The 19,670-nt window shown below is 41.3% G+C and overlaps 1 protein-coding gene across 2 annotated transcripts; it reads left to right on the top strand.

The window, feature by feature from the left end:
- Positions 1-1,739: 1,739 nt before the first annotated feature.
- qtgal (queuosine-tRNA galactosyltransferase) lies at positions 1,740-19,293 on the top strand. 2 transcript variants are annotated; one of them, XM_078277979.1, is made up of 12 exons: positions 1,740-2,167; positions 2,333-2,449; positions 2,549-2,648; positions 3,709-3,773; positions 6,470-6,535; positions 7,747-7,842; positions 11,354-11,449; positions 12,415-12,539; positions 16,839-16,974; positions 17,093-17,161; positions 17,348-17,422; positions 18,284-19,293. In XM_078277979.1, exons 1-12 carry the CDS (start codon positions 2,102-2,104, stop codon positions 18,362-18,364), a joined length of 1,092 nt encoding a protein of 363 aa, XP_078134105.1. In that variant the 5' UTR covers positions 1,740-2,101; the 3' UTR covers positions 18,365-19,293. The 2 variants fall into 2 exon arrangements, with proteins under 2 accessions (XP_078134105.1, XP_078134113.1); XM_078277987.1 differs by lacking the exons at positions 1,740-2,167; positions 2,333-2,449; positions 2,549-2,648 and adding an exon at positions 7,403-7,524.
- Positions 19,294-19,670: the final 377 nt, after the last annotated feature.

Below are 19,670 nucleotides of genomic sequence, written 5' to 3'. Positions count from 1 at the left end.
TTAAAGAGGATTGTGTGTCTGTGTGTAATAAAATTCAGGACTTCATTAAAAATAACGCAGAAGTTAAGCAGCTTACGTTCCTTCAGCCTTTTTTTATTGCTCATGAATCGATTTATCAGGACACAAACAAAAAGAACAAATGAGGATTAATATGGCGATAATAGGGGGCCACCTGTACTCTGAAAGTACTACAGATCTAATGGGTAACAGAGTTCGGACATTTCATCATCCAGGACTGATGTTGTTTGATTCCTGACTCAGATCATCCCTGCTTCAGCTGAGTGCTGTGATGTTTATTCATTTTGTTGTTACAGTAACTATGGTTATTGTGAATTTAAATACATGTTAATCACTCAGAATGACTCACACAAATTGATATAACTCCTGGAGCTGGTACAATAGTACAAAACATACTGTTAAACACACCACTGAATCTGCTGCTATTGGTTGGAAACGCCCACACACACACACACACACACACACACACACACACACACACACACACACACACACACACACACACACACACAAAGTCTCTCAGTCATTATTAATTTACTTTCCTTTCTGAGAGGAAATGAAAACGATGTTCAAAAACAATATTTCAACCCATCCTGTTTTTCTGTCTGCTCACTGAGACAGACCTCCCATGCTGCAGCTGCCAACATTGGCATAAAGAAAACACACTGATCTGGTTCCCTATTCAACCCTCTATTCAAGCTGGAGAGAGATTCTCTGTTACATGTTATCAAAAATGAGTCTGACCAAAGGGAAGACAGAAATAGATAAGTCTTTACTTCAATGAGCATTCATTTTTAAAATCCCAATTGATCTGAATTTTACTTCTTTTTTTTTAAATACTACAAACATTACATCAGTGATTTTTGCAGATGAATTGACTCTCATCACAATGTAGTTGTCCTGTGTTTTGTAACTGTAGTTGCTTTTTACATGTGTTAAACTACAGTGAAAGACATTTGTTTCTATATTTCATATGATACATTTCATACTGTTACTTTCTTATGTTGTAAAAAGACAAAAGTTTGTTTTCAATTTAATGAACTAAACCAATAATAATGAAAAATTAAGCCTGAACGCTACTGATCTTGAAAATAACAGTTGTCGTATTCAACCACCAGTTATCAGGTGAAAGAAATGCCATAAATAGGTCTTATAACAACTGAACATTTTCCTTGAGAGCTGAGCAAACTCCACACACTGTTGAAGGCCAAAAGATGTGGATGAAAGCTGTGCAAAATCTCAGGTTAGTGGACCTTGTGCTAAGAATGACTTACAATTGAATAGTGACTGATCAAAATACAAATGAAAGGATACATAATGGCCATTCAAGGGGCCAGGGACACGTTCACGAAATTCCTAACATAATATAAATGTGATAATGTCAAACAATATATACAGTACCAGTCCAAAATTTGAAAAGAGAAGACGCTTCCAAACTTTTGACTGGTACTGTAAATATATAAATTAATAAACAGTCAGTTTTGAAATGAGAATACTCCACATTGTGCTTGTTTTGTTTTTTTTAAATGTCCCGTTTACACATATTTTAGGAGGAAATGTTTTTTATAAAAGTAAGAGTTCATTTTGAGTAAAAGGAAAAACAGTTTTTCCCCTCCAGCTAACACAATATCGGTACGTCACTGTTCCACGTGATTGACAGTGTGTTACAGTGAATCAGGACTCTGTCCGTGTATTCCACGAGCCAATGAGCGTCTAGAAGTCCTTGTTTGCGGAAGTTGTGAAGCTGTAACGCGCGCTGCGAGTTTGGACTGCACGTTTTGCTAAAAGTGTTACTTTGAGCGTCATTACAATGTACAGAACACTTTCAAGATATGTCATTTGTGGACGTGGATACATTTTACATTGAGATCAGTTACAAAAATTGTGCTTACGGACATTTGTATTCACGTGTAGCCCGCGTGGGTCACTCCTCTTCACCGTGACACGTCTTTCTAAAGGTCCGTTAACCTAATTGTTTCCAGCCATTTCTTACATGCCACATTCAATCAGCTAAAACCGAGGTTTCGTTGCCAAGATAAGTAGCGGACTCTCCGGGCAGAGGGACGCGGGTTCAGAGGTTGACATGAACCCGCCGAAGAGGCTCCGCACCACAGGCAATGAAGCAGATGACAGGGGAGCAGTGGATGTGGTGGGTGATAGACTGGCACTCATACACAGATAACATTGATGCACTACTAAGCTAGGGAGGATGTGGCTGCTGCACATTACGTCTAAAAGTGTGTTATTAGGACTCCTTAAGTGTTCACGCATTTATTAGTTGCATTGACTGTATATGTGTGTTTTCTGTGCTCAGAGTGTTGTCATGCCAATGTACAATGCATCCTGTTGGCTGGACGAATGTCTGCAGGCCATATTACACCAAGACTTCACTGGAACCATGGAGCTGTCCGTCTTTGACGACGCAAGCACTGTACGTGTGTTTGTTTGTTTGCATATTTACACATAGATATGTAATTTGTCTCAAAATATAAGACAACGTTCAATTTCTCTCTGTGTTTGTGTCCATTAGGATGACTCAAGGGACGTGGTGGAGCGTTGGAGGGAGAGGCTGGAGGCGAGGGGCATCTCAGTAGTGGTCTCTGGCCACAACTCTGCCCAACCCAGAGGAGGTCAGTAGACTTTTAGGTTGTTGATCAGCAATCAATCCCCCAGTCATTGTATTATTATGATTATGAAGTTATTTTTTTTAGGTGAAGCCAGATAGGCTGAATGAAAGAAAATAATTGATCAGACAGTTATTTTTAGGGAGAAATGTCCATAAAATCTGCCGATCTCTGTGAAACATGTCTATAATTTGATATGAAAGTTCATTCTACTAAAAATAACTCAAAAGTCCACTTACTAGCTTTTTTTCTGGAGCTTTCTCACGTTCTTCGGCTGATGACTCTCCACTACACCTTCCCAGTAGATCCTGTGACGTCTGGTGTTCACAGATTTGTCTGTTATTAGAGTTTATTTAGTATCTTGCTGTGAATGCAGTTGAATGAGGTTGAGAGCTCAATAAAAACTAAGTGGATCTTGAGTTGTCTATATTGTCAAAAATGCAGTGATTTGGCGAGGAAAATGAGTAGTGTAGGTAGGTGTCATGTGGCATATTTGCATTGTCTTTCCGCAATGACTTCCGGTTGATTTTAGAATAAATTTGAAGATTTTACTCCTTACTTTCAGCATCCACTAGTGAGCTTTTGTGCACATACATACCTGGACCCAACCTCCAATCTACAACAACACTTTTTTACTTGCATTTCTGCATCAATTGGTCATTCTGTGTCATAACACCTTAAACCTTTTCTTTGGATTGTCAGAATGATTTCTGCCATTTTAATTTTAATCTTTAATCTATTTTTTTCTGTGAAGAAATTGGTAACTGTGTTGAAGTGAAGAAGCTTGCTTGTTTAGCTTTATTAGTTTACACTTTAGTTTTATACTCTTCTGATTAATCAGGGAACAGTAATGTTTGCCAGAAATGAAACAGCATGGTGGTCTCTGTGACGGACTACTGATCTCATGCATAACGTTTTGAAAATGTCACATTTAATGGTTGAACATGATAATTACTTACACATGGCAAAAATGGAAATGGTTAACACACAGAGGCATACACATGTAAGAGCATACGCACGCATAGACACACACAACATAAACATACACTGTTCATGTGTCTTCCAGTGGGATATGCAAAGAATAAGGCAATATCCCAGAGTTGTGGACAATACTACTGCTTTCAAGATGCGGTAAGTGTGTGTGTGTGTGTGTGTGTGTGTGTGTGTGTGTGTGTGTGTGTGTGTCAGACAGAGCATGTTTTATTTCACTGTCCAGATGTCTTCCATAACACATACAGTAGTGAGTCAAAACTAATTCGATATTGGTTTGTCCAAATATACACGTTGTACTAGGGCTGCACGATATGTGTTGATGACTCAGTGTTTGAGCTGTCCTCCGTTATGCTTTCCATGCAGCTGACTGACCCAGGCAAAGTCACGTGACTACGCACGTGTTAGAATGTTTTAAGGAGAAAGTAGGCCTATCAACAGGAATACATTATCGAAATTATCATCATGGGAAAAATAGGTCGATAACAGCTTCAGAATTTCGATGGCGATACATTTTTGGTTAATCGTCCAGCCACAGACCCAGTGTTTCCTCTATGCTGACCCTCCAGTGGCGGCCCGCCACGGCAAAACTTCCGCCGCCACGGCACCAGAAACAGGGCAGACGCACAACACAGACGCGGCTGCAGTTGTAAGTGCACTAGGGTTGGATACCGAACTCTGTACTTTTTTGGGTACCGACCGAATTACGTCTGGACTGATTCACGCTAAATCAAACTGTACCAAATTTCGGTACTTGAGAGCACATAAGCACAAGCTTATCTGTCCTCTCTGCATATTGACAGAGAGCGCATGCGCAGAGGTGTGGACGGAGTAAACTCGAGCAAACTACGTCGGCTCTGCATTTTTGTTGAAGTCACTGTCCTCTGAGACAAGCAGGCACAACAGTGTTGTTCGAACAGACCTGCCCCCACTGCTAAAAAAATCCTAAAGACTAAACACTGCAGACCTCATTGACTGTTTGACAGACCTGTCAGAACACAAGACTAATGTGCTCAGAGCAGCGTTTGATACTGTATATGTGTTTTATATGTTTATGTTTATATAAGTGGCAGCTCTGTCTTTGAAACAGTGCTTTATAGTCACTCCTGAAGGCAGAATTGTCAGAACTACAAATTAAAGGCTACACCATCTGAATTTGTGATCTCTGGTCGGATTTAATTTTGAACTGCTTAAGTCTTACAATATATCAAAGACTCTTTGCTGCATGTAGAATAAAAGATTCAATGACAATAAGGTTGCTTTCTCAGAAGACATCCAACTTGTTTCCGTTCTACTGCTGGACACTGTTCATATCCTGGTTTGCCTTTTGCTCTTCAACCCCTTTTGTCTTCTATGTATATAAATCAATAAATCTTATACCATTGGAAAGCCTGTTTATTTCCCTTTCAAATGGTGCCCCATTTGTAAGGAACATGCATTTGTGGGATGAGCAGCAGCGTTGAGTATGTGGGTTGCGCCCATGAAAAGTTTGCCAAATCTTCTCTGCCAATGTCAAACAGCTTATTCTGCCATTGATCCGTTTGGTGGATCGGATGATTGAAGTTTGAAGAAACAAGACATATGGGCAATTTAACAATTGATTCATTTCACAAACGGGAGCCTCAGTAGCGTGTGGAAGAACCATACACAGCCACAACAGCCTGGCACCTCCTCCTCTTGCTGATCACCAGCCTGGTCACACACTGCTGTGGGATGGCATCCCATTCTTCAACCAGCATTTGTCGCAAGTCAGCCAACGTGGTTGTGTTGGTCACTCTGGCACGAACAGCACGCCCAAGCTGATCCCACAAGTGTTCAATGGGGTTGAGGTTAGGACTGCTGTCAGGCAATTCCATCCTCTCCAGTCCCACATTCTGGAGGTAGTCTCTGATAAACCCCGCCCTGAGCGTCATCTTGGAGGGTAGAGTTCGGTCCCAGACTGTGGAGATATGGGATTGCCAATGGTTGCAGAATCTCATCTCTATATCTCTCTGCATTGAGATTGCTTCCAATGATGACAAGCCTCGTTTTTCGAGTGAGGCAGATGCCGCCCCACACCATCACACTGCCTCCACCAAAAGGTGTTACACTATCGGTGCAGCAATCAGCATAGCGTTCTCCGCGTCTTCTCCACACGTTGACCCTACAATCCAATTGCCGTAGGCAGAATCTGGACTCCTCACTGAACATAACGTTCCTCCACACGTTCAGGTTCCAGTGCACGTGTTGCCAACACCAGCGCAAACGGGCCTGACGGTAAAGGGCAATGGCAGAAATTGTTCATGGGCGCAACCCGCAAACTCAGCGCTGCTGCTCATCCCACAAATGCATGTTCCTTACAAATGGGGCACCATTTGAAAGGGAACTAAACAGGCTTTCCAACGGTATAAGATTTATTGCCAAAAAGCATTGTTACCACAGAGAAATAATCTACCAAACACAAATTTCCTTACTTTTTGTGCTAAGTTTATTTATATTTTATATTGTCTTATTGTATATTGTTTTAGTTATTGTATTACTCTAATAGTTTCATGTAAACCTTTTTTGACGAATCCTCAGATAACCTTATCTGTTCAAGTGTGTTCATGGAGCACAGTCTCATACAAAACCATTTTCAAAGTGATTTTAAAAATAATAAAAGGTATTCAGAGTGAGAGCCGTCATACTGTACAATAAGCGAAAGAAGCCAAAATAAATCCTGAACTAAACAGATGTGATTTTAATTTTATACTTAAAGGGACCTAGTGTGTACTTGTTACATGATGCTGAATACTTTCTTAATTTTTGCTTTCATTACATGTTGTATGTGTTTAAATTGATATTTTTTTGTTTTCCAGGATGACGTTATGTTACCGCAAAGAGTTCGTCTGCAGTATGAGGCATGTACCCTCCACCCAAACTCTGTAAGTTCTCCCTCAAGTATTTGCTTCCTCTTCCTCTCACTTCCTTCCCTCTTCTGTCGCACTCTGCCTTCACCCTTTCTCCCCTTCTTTTCTCCTCACTTCTTTTCCTCCCCTTCCCTTTCCCTCTCTGACCAATCCCTTCCCTTAAAATAAAAAATAGTCATGTTTGTGAGTGAGTGAGTGTGCGTGCGTGCGTGTGGACTTTCATGCAGTTGGCATGCAGAACAGTGTGAGTATCCGGTGTTGATGCTTTCTGTGGCTTGCCAGGTCAGAGGTCAAAGGTCGTGTGTGTAAGGGAAGTGAGGGAGACAGCAGGCTTGCCGCCCTGCACAAACAACCTGCCTCTTTCTGTTATGGCTGTAATATGTTATGGACCTGGATAAAAAATATGGTCCTCTGTTTTGTTTTTCAGTTTTGTGTAACCTCTCCCTTCTTTAAGTCACCCTTCTTTACTTCTCCCTCTTCTGAGATTTGGCCTGTCCGTCACAATAAGGGTACAACCTATGTGATATAGATAGGTGAAGTCTTAAAAAAATGTAAAGTTATGTCAGGAAAACTGTTTAAAACCTAAAGATATTCAGATTACTGTCATACAAGATAAAGAGATAAGACATTTTTGCTTGAAAATTTAAAGAATGCATTGATTATAGCTGCAAATTAGTTTTATATAGTATATATAATAACTTACCATTATGCGAGGCCTATTATTACGGTGGGTTTTAAACTGGTAATAAAAAGGCCAAATTAAGTGATATATTTCAAAAATAATGTTACACTCCATTGTGTTTTGTCTGATCCGCAGTTACGTAATTGGCCACCGCAGCGTGACGTCGAGTTGCGTTTCTTAAAAAGTTGATTGTGTTTCAGCTTTTCACAGCTGCGGGGTTTTTTTCCGGCATCCCCTGCAGTCCCCAACAACGCAGCCTAAACACACTACCTACATTCAAATGACTGGGAAGACTGGTGTTTTCACCACAACTCCTGATTTGGTGCGAATGCAGCCTTACTACCGAAACCAGAAGGGATCTTTGCAGCCTAACACTAATCTATGACAACCAATCTATTTCCAAAATTGCTGCAAATGTTTTCAGTGGCTTCTGAAAGAAATATATTTGTGTGTGTGTGTGTGTGTGTGTGTGTGTGTGTGTGTGTGTGTGTGTGTGTGTGTGTGTGTGTGTGTGTCTGCGTGCATGCGTGCGTTTCCATGATAGCTGATTGGTTGCAAAGTTCAGAGGGTTCCAGAGGGATCTACGGAGCGTTACACTCGCTGGATCAACACAATCACTCAGGATCAGCTCATCACACAGGTAAATAGCAGCAGCTTGACACAGCATGTGTGTTTGGGCGCACATACTGTGTGTGTGTGTGTGTGTGTGTGTGTGTAAGAGGTCATGTGCCAGGCAGCAGCCAGGTCAGACAGAAACAGGATACGTACCTGCCGCCCGCATTTTCCACGGAAGTGTGGCAGTGGACTGGACAGAGGACGCAGCATTGCTCCTGACCTCTCTGCCCATCTCAACACCACCAAAGGAAACAGGTCACACTGCCAGCTGTCTGCTGAGGGTAGTCCATAGTGGAAACTGTTGGCAGTGGAAAAAAACAAAAGTACCATAAGGTTACTATGCACAATGTTTCTGTTTCAACTGCTCCTGAAGTAGATTTTTTTAAATATAGTACTTCTTGTACTATACTATACGATACTATACTGTGAAAGTTGTCACATAATAACATCACTAAAGACAACACCAATCTTTAAAAGCTCACTATCAGCTTCTGCATTCCACCACATTGGATTTCATAAGACATTCTTTTATGACCAAAAACAGAAAAATAACTGCTGTTCCTCCAGAGCATGTGTAGCCAAAGTTTCCTGCTGTGGCAGATGTTGAAATGAATAAAGGTGAAAAGTTGTGAACGGTCAGGATCCAGTGTGTCATTTGCCAAGTCTGTTAGCCAAGTAAGAGCAACATTTTTGACTCTGTTATCGCCTAATCAGACCATCTCGAATGGTGAACATAATGTCAGCGTGACCCAGCACAAGCCATCCAAACTGATAACATTGTCCCTACATTGGCATAGTATTGGCTTGCTAACTTGGTACGATAAAATGTTTGCTGTAATTGCACTGCAGTAACACAATGCATCTAGCAGTACTGGTGTTTGTTAAGGAAAAACTCAGGAGCAGCAAACTCATACGTGAAGAAATATTCGGGAGACTTTGATTAATTACACAGGAGAATTTAATGAACACTCAATTGAGGAGAATTTCAGATCACATAGTACAGTGTGGTGTCAGCCCAACTCTGAAGTTCCTGTCTTCCTTAAGGTGCATTTAAACTCATGCTGGAGGCGTTAAAGTTAGCTGAACCTTTAAGGTAAACAAAGATATTGCAGCCGCCTAAACACAGATGCTAAAGCCTAGTTCTTTCTCTCTGGGAAGTATGCTGAAGTGTGGCAGGCCCACCGACCTCCAAAAGAAGACAGTCCTGAAACAATACATTCCCTTATCATGCAGCTGGCTAGACTCCCTGAATCTGTAGAGAGACAAACATAATTATACATGAACAGGTTTGGTTATTAAAGACTGGCCGAATATTCTCATCCCCTGACCTGTGACCTATGAATGTCCTGATGTTGTCTAAGCCTTCCCTTTGTCTCATCATACCACAACATGGTGTTTCTGGAAATTCCACCACAGTGCTGATGACATTTTACACATCAGAAAAACCTAGATATAAACTGGCAGGTCAGTGGCTAGTGGTGGTTAGTGAGCGTTAATAACCGTTAATAACCCCTAGGTTCATTTTGCGCCAGAATTGTCCTTTAATGATGATATTGAGTAAAAAATATTTTCAACCAATACTTTCACCCTATTAAATAGTCACATTAATCACTAAATGATAAGTGATATAAATGTGAGACCACAGGCAGTATTTCTATTTATGGATTTTTAGATGGAAGTTTGCTGTTGCTGTCTGAACAAAACACACTGTCACCTAGGCTACGAGACAACCTGGACCCACTCTACTTCTAACACACACACACACAGTCTGCATAACTCCTTAGCAGGCATTCCTGGATATTTATGTGATATTAAGTTTCATGGAGCATGAGAGTGAGCTCATACATTGATTCTGCAGGCTTAGAGTCAGCTCATTTTCCTTCCCGTTTTCTTTATTCACTTTATCTGACTTCCAGTTTCTGGGTAAAGAAACAGAATCTAACTGAGTTAAACCAGAGATTTACTCGGGGTGGGGCTCATTTAACTTGATCCAGAGGCGAACCCAGAGTGTTCATCTGTAGGACATTAGATATGGTTATCCCAAACCTTCCCTACCCCACTGACTCTTCTCACATCCACACCGACACACTCTCACTCTCACTCTCACTCTCTCGCTCTCTCTCTCTCTCTCTCTCTCTCTCTCTCTCTCTCTCTCTCTCTCTCTCTGTCCCCTGGTTTCCCAGAACTCATTCTTATTCATCTTATTCATGCTTTTGGCCACAGCTTACATCTGCAAAATGTTGCAATATTACAACAGAAGGGAGAAAAGATGTACGTAGGTGGACATACACACACATTTTTTTTAATTCTGTCCAGCTGTTCAACTGGCTGAATCCAGATGTTTTCCCCAATTTTCTTCATCTGTGATGCATTTCAGCATGTGAAACACAGTGACATAGTTGGAGGAAGAAACAGCTCAACCTGGAATGACCCTCAGATTCAACACACAATGACACTACTCCACAAAACGCATTCAGACGAAGGGACGAACAAGAAGTAGTGGGGGTCTGAAGGGAGGGGCAGGCAGCAGTGGAACAAATGGGTTGGGTAAATAGAGAAAGAAATATAGGTGCTGTAATGTGGTTCTGGTGTATGAAACGGGTTGTGGTTAGAAAGAGAAGGAGAGGCCAAAACAAAGTCATTAGTCAAAGATCATGTGCGAGAGGATGAAAATGTGTATCCTTCCCCTGCACACTTCAGGAAGCACACGTTTCTGTAAGAGAGCATGCGGCTGCACTCTAACCTATTTTGTTTGCAGGATGAGAAGTTTTACATTTGACATTTGTTCCTAAAAGCCAAATGGGAAATTTCCCCGAGCCATCCGCCAAATCCTGGTCAGGTTGCATCTGATATGGATGTTATGTTCTCTAACCATGACAAGAAGTTCCTTTATTTATAAAGTGGAGCTGAAACAAAATGCTGTTTCCTGCACTCTGTGTGTGTGTGTGTGTGTGTGTGTGTGTGTGTGTGTGTGTGTGTGTGTGTGTGTGTGTGTGTGTGTGTGTGTGTGTGTGTGTGTGTGTGTGTGTGTGACAGAGCTTGTTGAGAGACAAACTGCAGGGGATGAATCTAATTGTCCTGTTAACTCTTGCATGATTTGATTGTGGAAGCCCGGGTGCAGATTTGTTTGTATTTTGTATGTAGTTTACATTAAACATGAAGAGATATTTATATAAATATAATAAAACTATATATATATATATATATATATATATACTTCCAGCTAATAGTAGGTAGTCAGGTTTACTGCTCACACTGTGGTTTCACTTTATTCTCACTTCTACAACCTCATTTCAGAATGGTGCATATCATGTTTTCTGTTTCTCAGTGCACTTCTCAAAATTCACTGTAGAATCACATATTGACTTTTATTCAACCTCAGATCAGTGGCATATTTTTCTAAATCATCCTCATCACTGGTGGATGGACACTTACTGTGTGTCCACAAGTGACAGTATTATATGACACTATGTGCTTTTTGAACTGTATATGCCCAAATGTACTTTGTTATAGTCTGAACTCTTCTTGTGTCTAAGGTGTACACGTCTCATGGGCCCACAGTCGTCATGCCGACATGGTTCTGCTCAAGGAACTGGTACCTAAAGGTCGGCCCATTTGATGAGGGAGGCAAGGTGAGAGTTCACACCCAAACTATTCCTTAAAGCCTTCTCCCTCTGTGTTTGTCTTTCTTTCTTGTGTTTCCCTTTCCTTACTTTTATAGAATAGAATAGATTTGTATTGTCATTGGTGAGGTGACGCTTTATACAGTACATATGGGGTTATTGCACTTTCAGTTTTACTTTATTTCCACTCAAAATAACCATCCATCCTTAGTTTGGCTCCATTTTCTGTTCATGTTCTTAAATATTACTTGGAATATCTTAAATGGTAGCCTGGCTCCACACCTCAGATTTGTTCAGCAATTCAAACAGGTCTGCTGTTGTGTCCATTGGCAGCTGTACCCCTCAGTTACATAAACAATTTACCGATCAGAGCTTGGTATGAATGGTTACGTTATCTATCTACATAGATAGCTAGCTATAAAGCTTTATTCATGTAAAATAGTGGCAGAAAAATAGCAACACGTGGATTAGATCGATAGCTATACAAGTTGCGATAAGTCGATTTAAAGAAATAACTCTTAAAAAGAGCACTCACCTGATGAAAAATTGCACTTCTATAACACTGTCAGATCCACAGTGGACAGTAATAAAACTGGTTCAAAAATTGATGCTGCAGAAGCATTGATATTGTCTTTTTTTACTTATGCGTTCTTCTTCTTGTCAAAATCTGGCGCCTACAGTATATTACCCACATTGCAACGCGACTGCCGACAGTTCTTTCGGAAATTTGGGTGTGTTATGCCTGTAGCTGCTAATGTAGCATTGAGCTGCTTCCTCTGGAGCCACAAAAGGCTTTATACACATTTTTGCAAATGTACTCCCCAAGACTATGAAACCCCCTGCAAATGTAAAATTGGTGAGTTGATTTCACTTCATTTATTGTATATCGTGTCGTTGCCTAAATGGACCCAGCCACCATCACTGTATACAGTAGATCTTTAACCAGTATTTACACTCTGCTTCCACCTCTCTAGGGAGTCCCGGAGGACTTGCTCTTCTTCTACCAGAGTCTTCGTCAGGGAGGGGGCGTGGCTAGGGTCGATCAGTGCCTGCTGGTATACCGTTACCACGAGAAGGCCACCACGCACTCTGTAACAGAGTCAGTCTCAACACACACACACACACACACACACTCACACTCTCTCTCTCTCTCTCTCTCTCTCTTGATCCTCCACTTACTCACAGCTGCCCTCTGGCATCCCAGATTTGCTCAAGGCTTGGTGCTCTCACACACAAATGTTTGTGATGCATGTTTTTTTGAATCTTGAGGTTTTCAGAATATGTCCATGGAGTTTCAGACACTTTCCCAGGAATCAGGAATCTCAACCTGTTTTCTTCTCTCTGTAGAATGTTCAGTATCTCTGAGACAAGTCGGGAGGGAATCGGATCTCTTCATGAACCATGTTTGAGATTGTGTGTGTGTGTGTGTGTTTGTGTGTGTTAGACACTCCTGCGCTTCAGCAAGGTCATGTAGTGTCTGCAGGTGATTGGGAGTGCCTCAAATGGTCAAACATACCAAAGGAGAAGGTCTTTCCTGCCTTCCCTCCCCCCACAAATCCCTCCCTTTCATCTACTCTTTCCTCCTTCCTTCCTTCCTTCCTCCCCTGCATCTATCCACTGCTCGTATATCTGCCCATGTTGACGCACTCCTTCACCGATCATCCTCCTCTCTGTCTTCATCTATCATCTGTCTATTTTTGGATGCCTATTTCAAGCTTGCCTTGCCTACTTTCCACTTTACCCCACTTCTTGTCACCCCTTCCTATCCACAGCCTACCTACTTCCTCTCTTAAGTCAAATGAAACCATCATCTTCTCTCTCTCTCTCTCTCTCTCACACACACACACACACACACACGTAATTGCTCTTTCGGTGATGTGGTGAAGTGTGTTTTAAAAAAAGTTAAGATGGTGCTAAAGAGTAAGTGAGGTGAGAAGTTATTTAACACAGAAAGGCTGTGTTTATAGATGTGAGTGTGTGTACCAGAGTGCATGAAAGTGTTTGCCTTTTGATCTGCAGGGTATTAGGAGGATGAGGGCTTCAGTATGTGTATACAGATACAGTTTAAAGTAAAGCACTGCCATGTTACTGCCATGTCTTAGAATCAAAGCCCGAATAGAGAATGTATAGAAAAGAGAGCTGGAGACCACCCGCACTCCACGATGGCGGTGGGTTTGTTTGTCAAATGAGGCCCACTGTTAGACCCAGTGGGCTCACATACTTTGTGCGTTACTGTTACTGCTCACATAAGGAGATGAGAGTGGATTACCTCCTGTGAATGTGTCCATATAAATACTCAACATCAGTGCATGCCTGTGTGTGTGAGAAAGTGAGTGAGGAGAAAGAGGTCAAGAACATGAATAGAGTGTGAAGACGCATATCTGAGGGTAAGGGGTGTGTGTGTGTGTGTGTGTGTGTGTGTGGCATGTGCACAGCTGTGCATATCAGTCAAAGTGCAGTGCAGGCAACAGGAAAACAACAAATTTAAAACAGGCGCACTTTTTCCAACCACTTGAAAAATCTGATGAATCTAATGCAGTGAAGGCTTTTGGAAATTAGTGTATATGATGTGAATGGTGAAAATGATTCCAATTTATTACTTCATTATTTTTAGTAGTTTACTTTTTCATTTCTTACAGCAGTGATAACAACCTGCTGTAAACAAACCAACAATTTAACCAAATTATCTAAACCACTTCATTTGAACGACAGAGTTATGTAAGTGTTCAATGTTCGTTGAAAGGACTAGATGTTGCAATCCCTAGCATTTGCACCACTTCATATTCGGGAGTTTTTGAAGGATCGCTGCTATAAGGCTTAACCAGCGGGACACATCGTCAGTTGTGTACCACAGCATCACAGGGTGTTTCGGCCAATTATCACAATACACCCTCTGCTGAGGCAGGCCCACCACAGGTTGATCAATCCTGGGTGTGTGTCCCACGGTTAGCTGTTCACCTTAGCAGCCCAGGTTGTATCGCTCCTCTTCAGCCACAGCCAATGGCTCGTCCTCTCGGTGGTGTTGGCCAGCTCTTTAATGGCTTGTCTGTGACCCTGTGTCCCCTGATTCCGACCTCCCTAAGGAGCTTCGCTGTTGTGCTGGCCACAAAGCCCCTACACCCCACCTCCACCGGACGCACCCTAATCTTCCGGCCTCTGTCCTCTGCCTCAGCTGCTAAGTTGGAGTTACGCAGCTTCTTGCGCTCATACGCTTCTTCGAGGGTGTCCTCCCAGGGAACTGTCAATTCTATGATGTAGGCCAGTTGGCAGGAGTTAGACCAGAGAATGAGGTCTGGTCGCAGGGTGGTTGTTGCAATCTCCGGTGGAAAAATTAGCCTCTGGTCCAGATCGACTCGCATCTGCCAGTCTCTGGCTGCATTCAGTGGGGTCACATCAGGGTTTGAGGGGCCAACCCTCAGCTTGTCCCCCTCCCTCCCGAACGATGGTGGGCGTCAGCGCACCTCCTGGTTGTTGAAGGGTTGGGTGTTGATGAATACCCTCTTGCACTCAAGTTTGTCGGCTGGACACCTGAGGACCTGGTTGTGTCTCCACGTGTATCTGCCTTGAGTGAGGTTGGTCCTACAGCTAGCCAGGATGTGCTTGAGTGTTGCAGGGGTTGTACACAGGGGGCAGGATGGGTCCTTTCCAAACCATTGCTGCAGGTTTATGGGAGAGGGCAGTACATCATACGTAGCTCGGACGATAAAGTTCAGCCTGTTGGATTCCATGCTCCAGAGTTCACTCCATGTGAGTTTTCTCTTCTTGACATCCTCCCACTTCATCCAGCGACCCTGTTTGGCTTGTGCTACAGCTTTGGAGCATCTGGCTGCTTCCTCCTGTCGACGCACCTCCTCTACCACCATGCTTCACCGTTCGGTTGCAGATGCCTTTTGCCAGAGAGGTGTTACAGCTCCAAGGCCAAAGCCTCCTCTGCCTTGTTGGACATGGCCCACCATGTCACGATGGAGGAGGGCAGCTTTGGCCTGTACCACTTACTTACTTTTCATTTCTTACAGCAGTGATAACAAACTGCTGTAAACAAACCAACAATTTAACCAAATTATCTAAACCACTTAATTTGAACGACAAAGTTAAGTAAGTAAAGTTTATTGGTAAAGCACAGACAGAGTTACAAAGTGCTTCACAGGCTAAATAAATACATACATTAAAACAGGTCAATAGCCATAAAAAGCACAATAAATTGTAGTAAACACAAAAGTGTAAATACAAAATAATACAGTCAGCAATGTGGCTAAATGAACGCCTGACTAAAAAGATGTCTTTAGCTGCTTTTTAAAAGATCTCAACAGATGCAGTCACTCTTAAACATGTGGCATGTAAAGTTAAAGCTAAAGTGAGTGCACCTAAAATGTCGATAATAAAAATGTATTGCAAGGAACAGTGTGTCCGTACAACTATAATAATAAATTGAATTTATATAGAGCTTTTCACAAACTCAAAGTCGCTATACTAAATATACTAAAGTAAACTGATAAATGTACAGTTTGGGTAGTAATTTTAATGTTTGGCTTAATTTTCTCATCCAAATAAGTATCTCTAACCTTTACTTAAAACTTGTCTTTGCATTTCACCACTCATGTTCTTTGCCTCATCAGACATCTTTTAAGCGATGCCATGTTCCCAGATTTCAGCTAATTCACTTGCTAAGTACAATCTTATTACTTTAAGAAAAAAGAAAAAAATGTAATAAACTGCAATTATCCTTAAAGAAATAGTTTCACATTTTATTAAATTCGCTATTTACATTTTTGCAGAGAGTTAGATGAGAAGATACACAGATATTACCCGTTTTTGTACGCGGTAAGTCCCTGTAGTCTTGTTACCAACGAGAGGTTGCCGGGCAACCAGCACAGACTCAAGGAAATCCCTGCTCCCATCCAAGAAACAGTCCAGGGTATGAGCCCTGTACAAGCCAGGCTAACTGTTTCTCCATTCTTTGCAGTCTTCATGCTAAGCTAAGGTAACTGGCTGCAGTTACACATTCACTGTGACAGGCATAGATGGTGACAAGATTATCAAGCTTCTTATCTAACTTTCGGCAATAAACAGTGAATATACTTATTTCCCAAAATGTCAAACAATTTAATCTTTATAAGTGTGCGGGACTTTTCTTCAATACATTCTATTATTATTATAATAATATTATAATATTCCCCATACAGTATATGTTTATGTGATTAGTTTAAGACCCCATGTAAATCCAAGTAGCCTCAAAAAGCTGTTTATGATCTGGGGATTAACAAAATTAAACATTGTTTTCACACTAAATTAAATAATCTTGATTTAGGCCTACAGACAGCATCTCTAATTTTAAGCTTGTACACTACCTGCTTCTGTGTCCATCCCTTAATCCTCCTTTCATCTCCTCTGTTTCCAGGGAAACCATTTGGAAGCTGCGAGTGGACTTCCTGCAGGAGAGAGTTCTCAGCCAATGGGAGAGCTTCACCATATGGAACGCAGGGAAACAGGGCCGGAAGCTGTACCGAAGCTTGAGCCCGACCAATCAGAAGAAGGTATGCTACCTTCAGCTACGTATGCAGTCAAATGTGAGACACATAGAACTGTTAGAAAAAGTCTTGGTGTGGGATGTGAGTGTACCAGCTTTCATCACCGTTCTGATTCATTTATCAGGTGAAGGCTTTCTGTGACGTCGATGACAACAAGATCCAGAAAGGCTTTTACACATACGAGGAATCCAAGGTGAGATCAGCCACTGTGGATACTAAGTACAACAGGTTTATTGTGATACAATGTAAGCAAGGCCAGGATATAAGCTATGATTCAAATGAATGGTCACCCAACCACTTTATTAGTGAATGAACTTAAAGCTGTGACCGACAATGATATGCGGTTTGTGTGTCTCTCTTTCTCTTGATATCCCTCCAGCAAAGACCTAAGCCAAAAATCACAGTTCTACACTACAAAGACGCCTCCGCCCCCTTCATTATCTGTGTTAAACTGGTGAGCAGAAAACATGTTTGCTGTTTCTGAACGCCTGTCCCTCAGGTCTGTTATCTACGTTAACAACATAATGATCAAGGGCGTGTGCCCAGCACAGGACATAACACACACACACAAACACACACACACACACACACACACACACACAGAAGGCAGTCAGGAAATGGGTAGAGACAGCAGCCTGATCTTTGATCACATGACACTTATACAAACATCTGATGTTTTTGCCACCGTTTAAAATTGTACATTTTGTCCTCCAAGATTTTGCCAGTATTTATAGCTATATATATCCTAAAATAATGGCATTCTCTTTTTATGATTTTTTTTGTATTAATATACAATAACACACACATACACATACTGCTGTTCATGCAGCCAAATCACTGATTACCTATATATTACCTAACTAGATTCAGACACCAAATCTAAAGTGACCCCACCTACGGGGGCTACTAATTGCTCAATTATGGGAAATTTGGAGTAGTAATTATAGTCAGGGGACAACAAGAACTGGACTCATTCTACCTCCCACGTTCTCTATGAGACACACACACACACACACACACACACACACACACACACACACACACACACACAAATACCTGGACTCAATCATACAATTTATTTTATACCCAGATGTCAAATAACCATAATCAACAAATATACAACTCATTTGAACTTTGTACATTTTCCAAGGTTAAACCTAAGTTACTGTTGGTGAGTCTCAATCTCTTAAGCCTGAATATAACCTTTGCCTTTAGTTCAGTGTAGTTAACACACTGAAGACAACAAGGGCCTTCATAAAAAGACAAAGCATTTTGTGTTCCTGATGTTTCTCTCATGTTGTTGTTTCATGTGTAGGACATGACAGGAGGCGTTCTGGAGGAAAACCTTAACTCTCTGCAGCTAAAGGAAGGAATGGATTACTACCATTTCAACTGACAGCTCAGTTTGACTGAGACAACAGAAGGAGCCCTACAGCTTCAACAGGCTCAGAGGAACTGAGTAATAGAGGAACAAGAGAAGAGCGAACTGAACACTGTGACAGAGTCAATGACAATACCATAACCACAGAAAGATATGTTATAATGTATTTTAAGTGTTAAAATATGCTTTGTATGTGTGGGAAAGAGTGTGAAAATTGAACATACTCAAAAGTTGGCAAAGTTGACAACATTTTACATCCCAGCCCTGTTTCCTCTGGCTCCTCAAAACAGCCCTGGGATAGTTATTAGCTATTGTTGTTAGATGAGAAAAACAATACCACTTCCATAGCTGTTCATTAAATATGAAGCTACAGCCAGATTAGCTTAGTTTAGCACAAAGACTGGAAACAGGGGGAAACAGCTAGCTTGACTCTTTCCAAAGGTAACAAAATGTGCCTGCTAACACCTCTTAAGATCACCAATCAACACGTTAAATCTTAATCTGTATGGAAAACATAGTGTAATAATTACTTTTTGAATTTGCCAATTTTCTTCAATAGTCTTTATGCTAAGCTAAGCTAACCTTCTCCTGGCTGAAGCTACATATTTAACTGACATATACATTATAAGAAGGGCATTGATCTTCTTCTCAAATACAGGCAAGAAAACTAATATGCTCATTTCCCAAAATGTCAAACTATTCCTTTTAAAGGTTTGAACATGGGTGTTTAGGCTCATACTGTAGAGTTAACTGTAACCTGACCTAGAGTTAAAAGAGATGGAAAGAAAGTAAACATGGAGGGATGATTTGGTAATTGAATTAAAAAGAAGAGGACAATTAAGCCCTTATGTATTTCTCTTCGGGGGACAGCTATTTATCATGAAAGAGGAAATGACGATTGCCAGTGTTGACCATTGGAGGAATAAAATGTTGTTGTTTTTTTATCTGTGTGGATTGAGATTGGTATTTGGCAGCCTGTACACTTGAACTGGTGTTGAAGTTAAGGGAAGATATCAAAGTCAGCATGTCATCCCAGAAGGTTTTACTTATAAAGGGTGGGATGTTTTATGACCGGATCCACACTGATTTCTCAACAGCTTTCTCTGATGCAAGCATGTAAAATCAGATACACACACACACACACACACACACACACAGCTGCTATAAATGTACAAACATGGATACTGCACGTATTTGTTTTTCTGTCCCTCGGTCTCTTATGAAATCTAAAGAACAATAACCTCTTTATGAGGGCACAGTTCTGATACATAAACACGCACAAAAAGTTTATTTTACCTCACAGAGTGCAGAGTTTTTCTGC

The sequence above is a fragment of the Sander vitreus genome, chromosome 2 (genome assembly GCF_031162955.1).
Source record: "Sander vitreus isolate 19-12246 chromosome 2, sanVit1, whole genome shotgun sequence".
In the NCBI taxonomy this organism is placed as follows: Eukaryota; Metazoa; Chordata; class Actinopteri; order Perciformes; family Percidae; genus Sander; species Sander vitreus.
The sequence above is the reverse complement of the archived record's forward strand: the minus strand, read 5'-3'. Positions and strand labels throughout refer to the sequence as shown.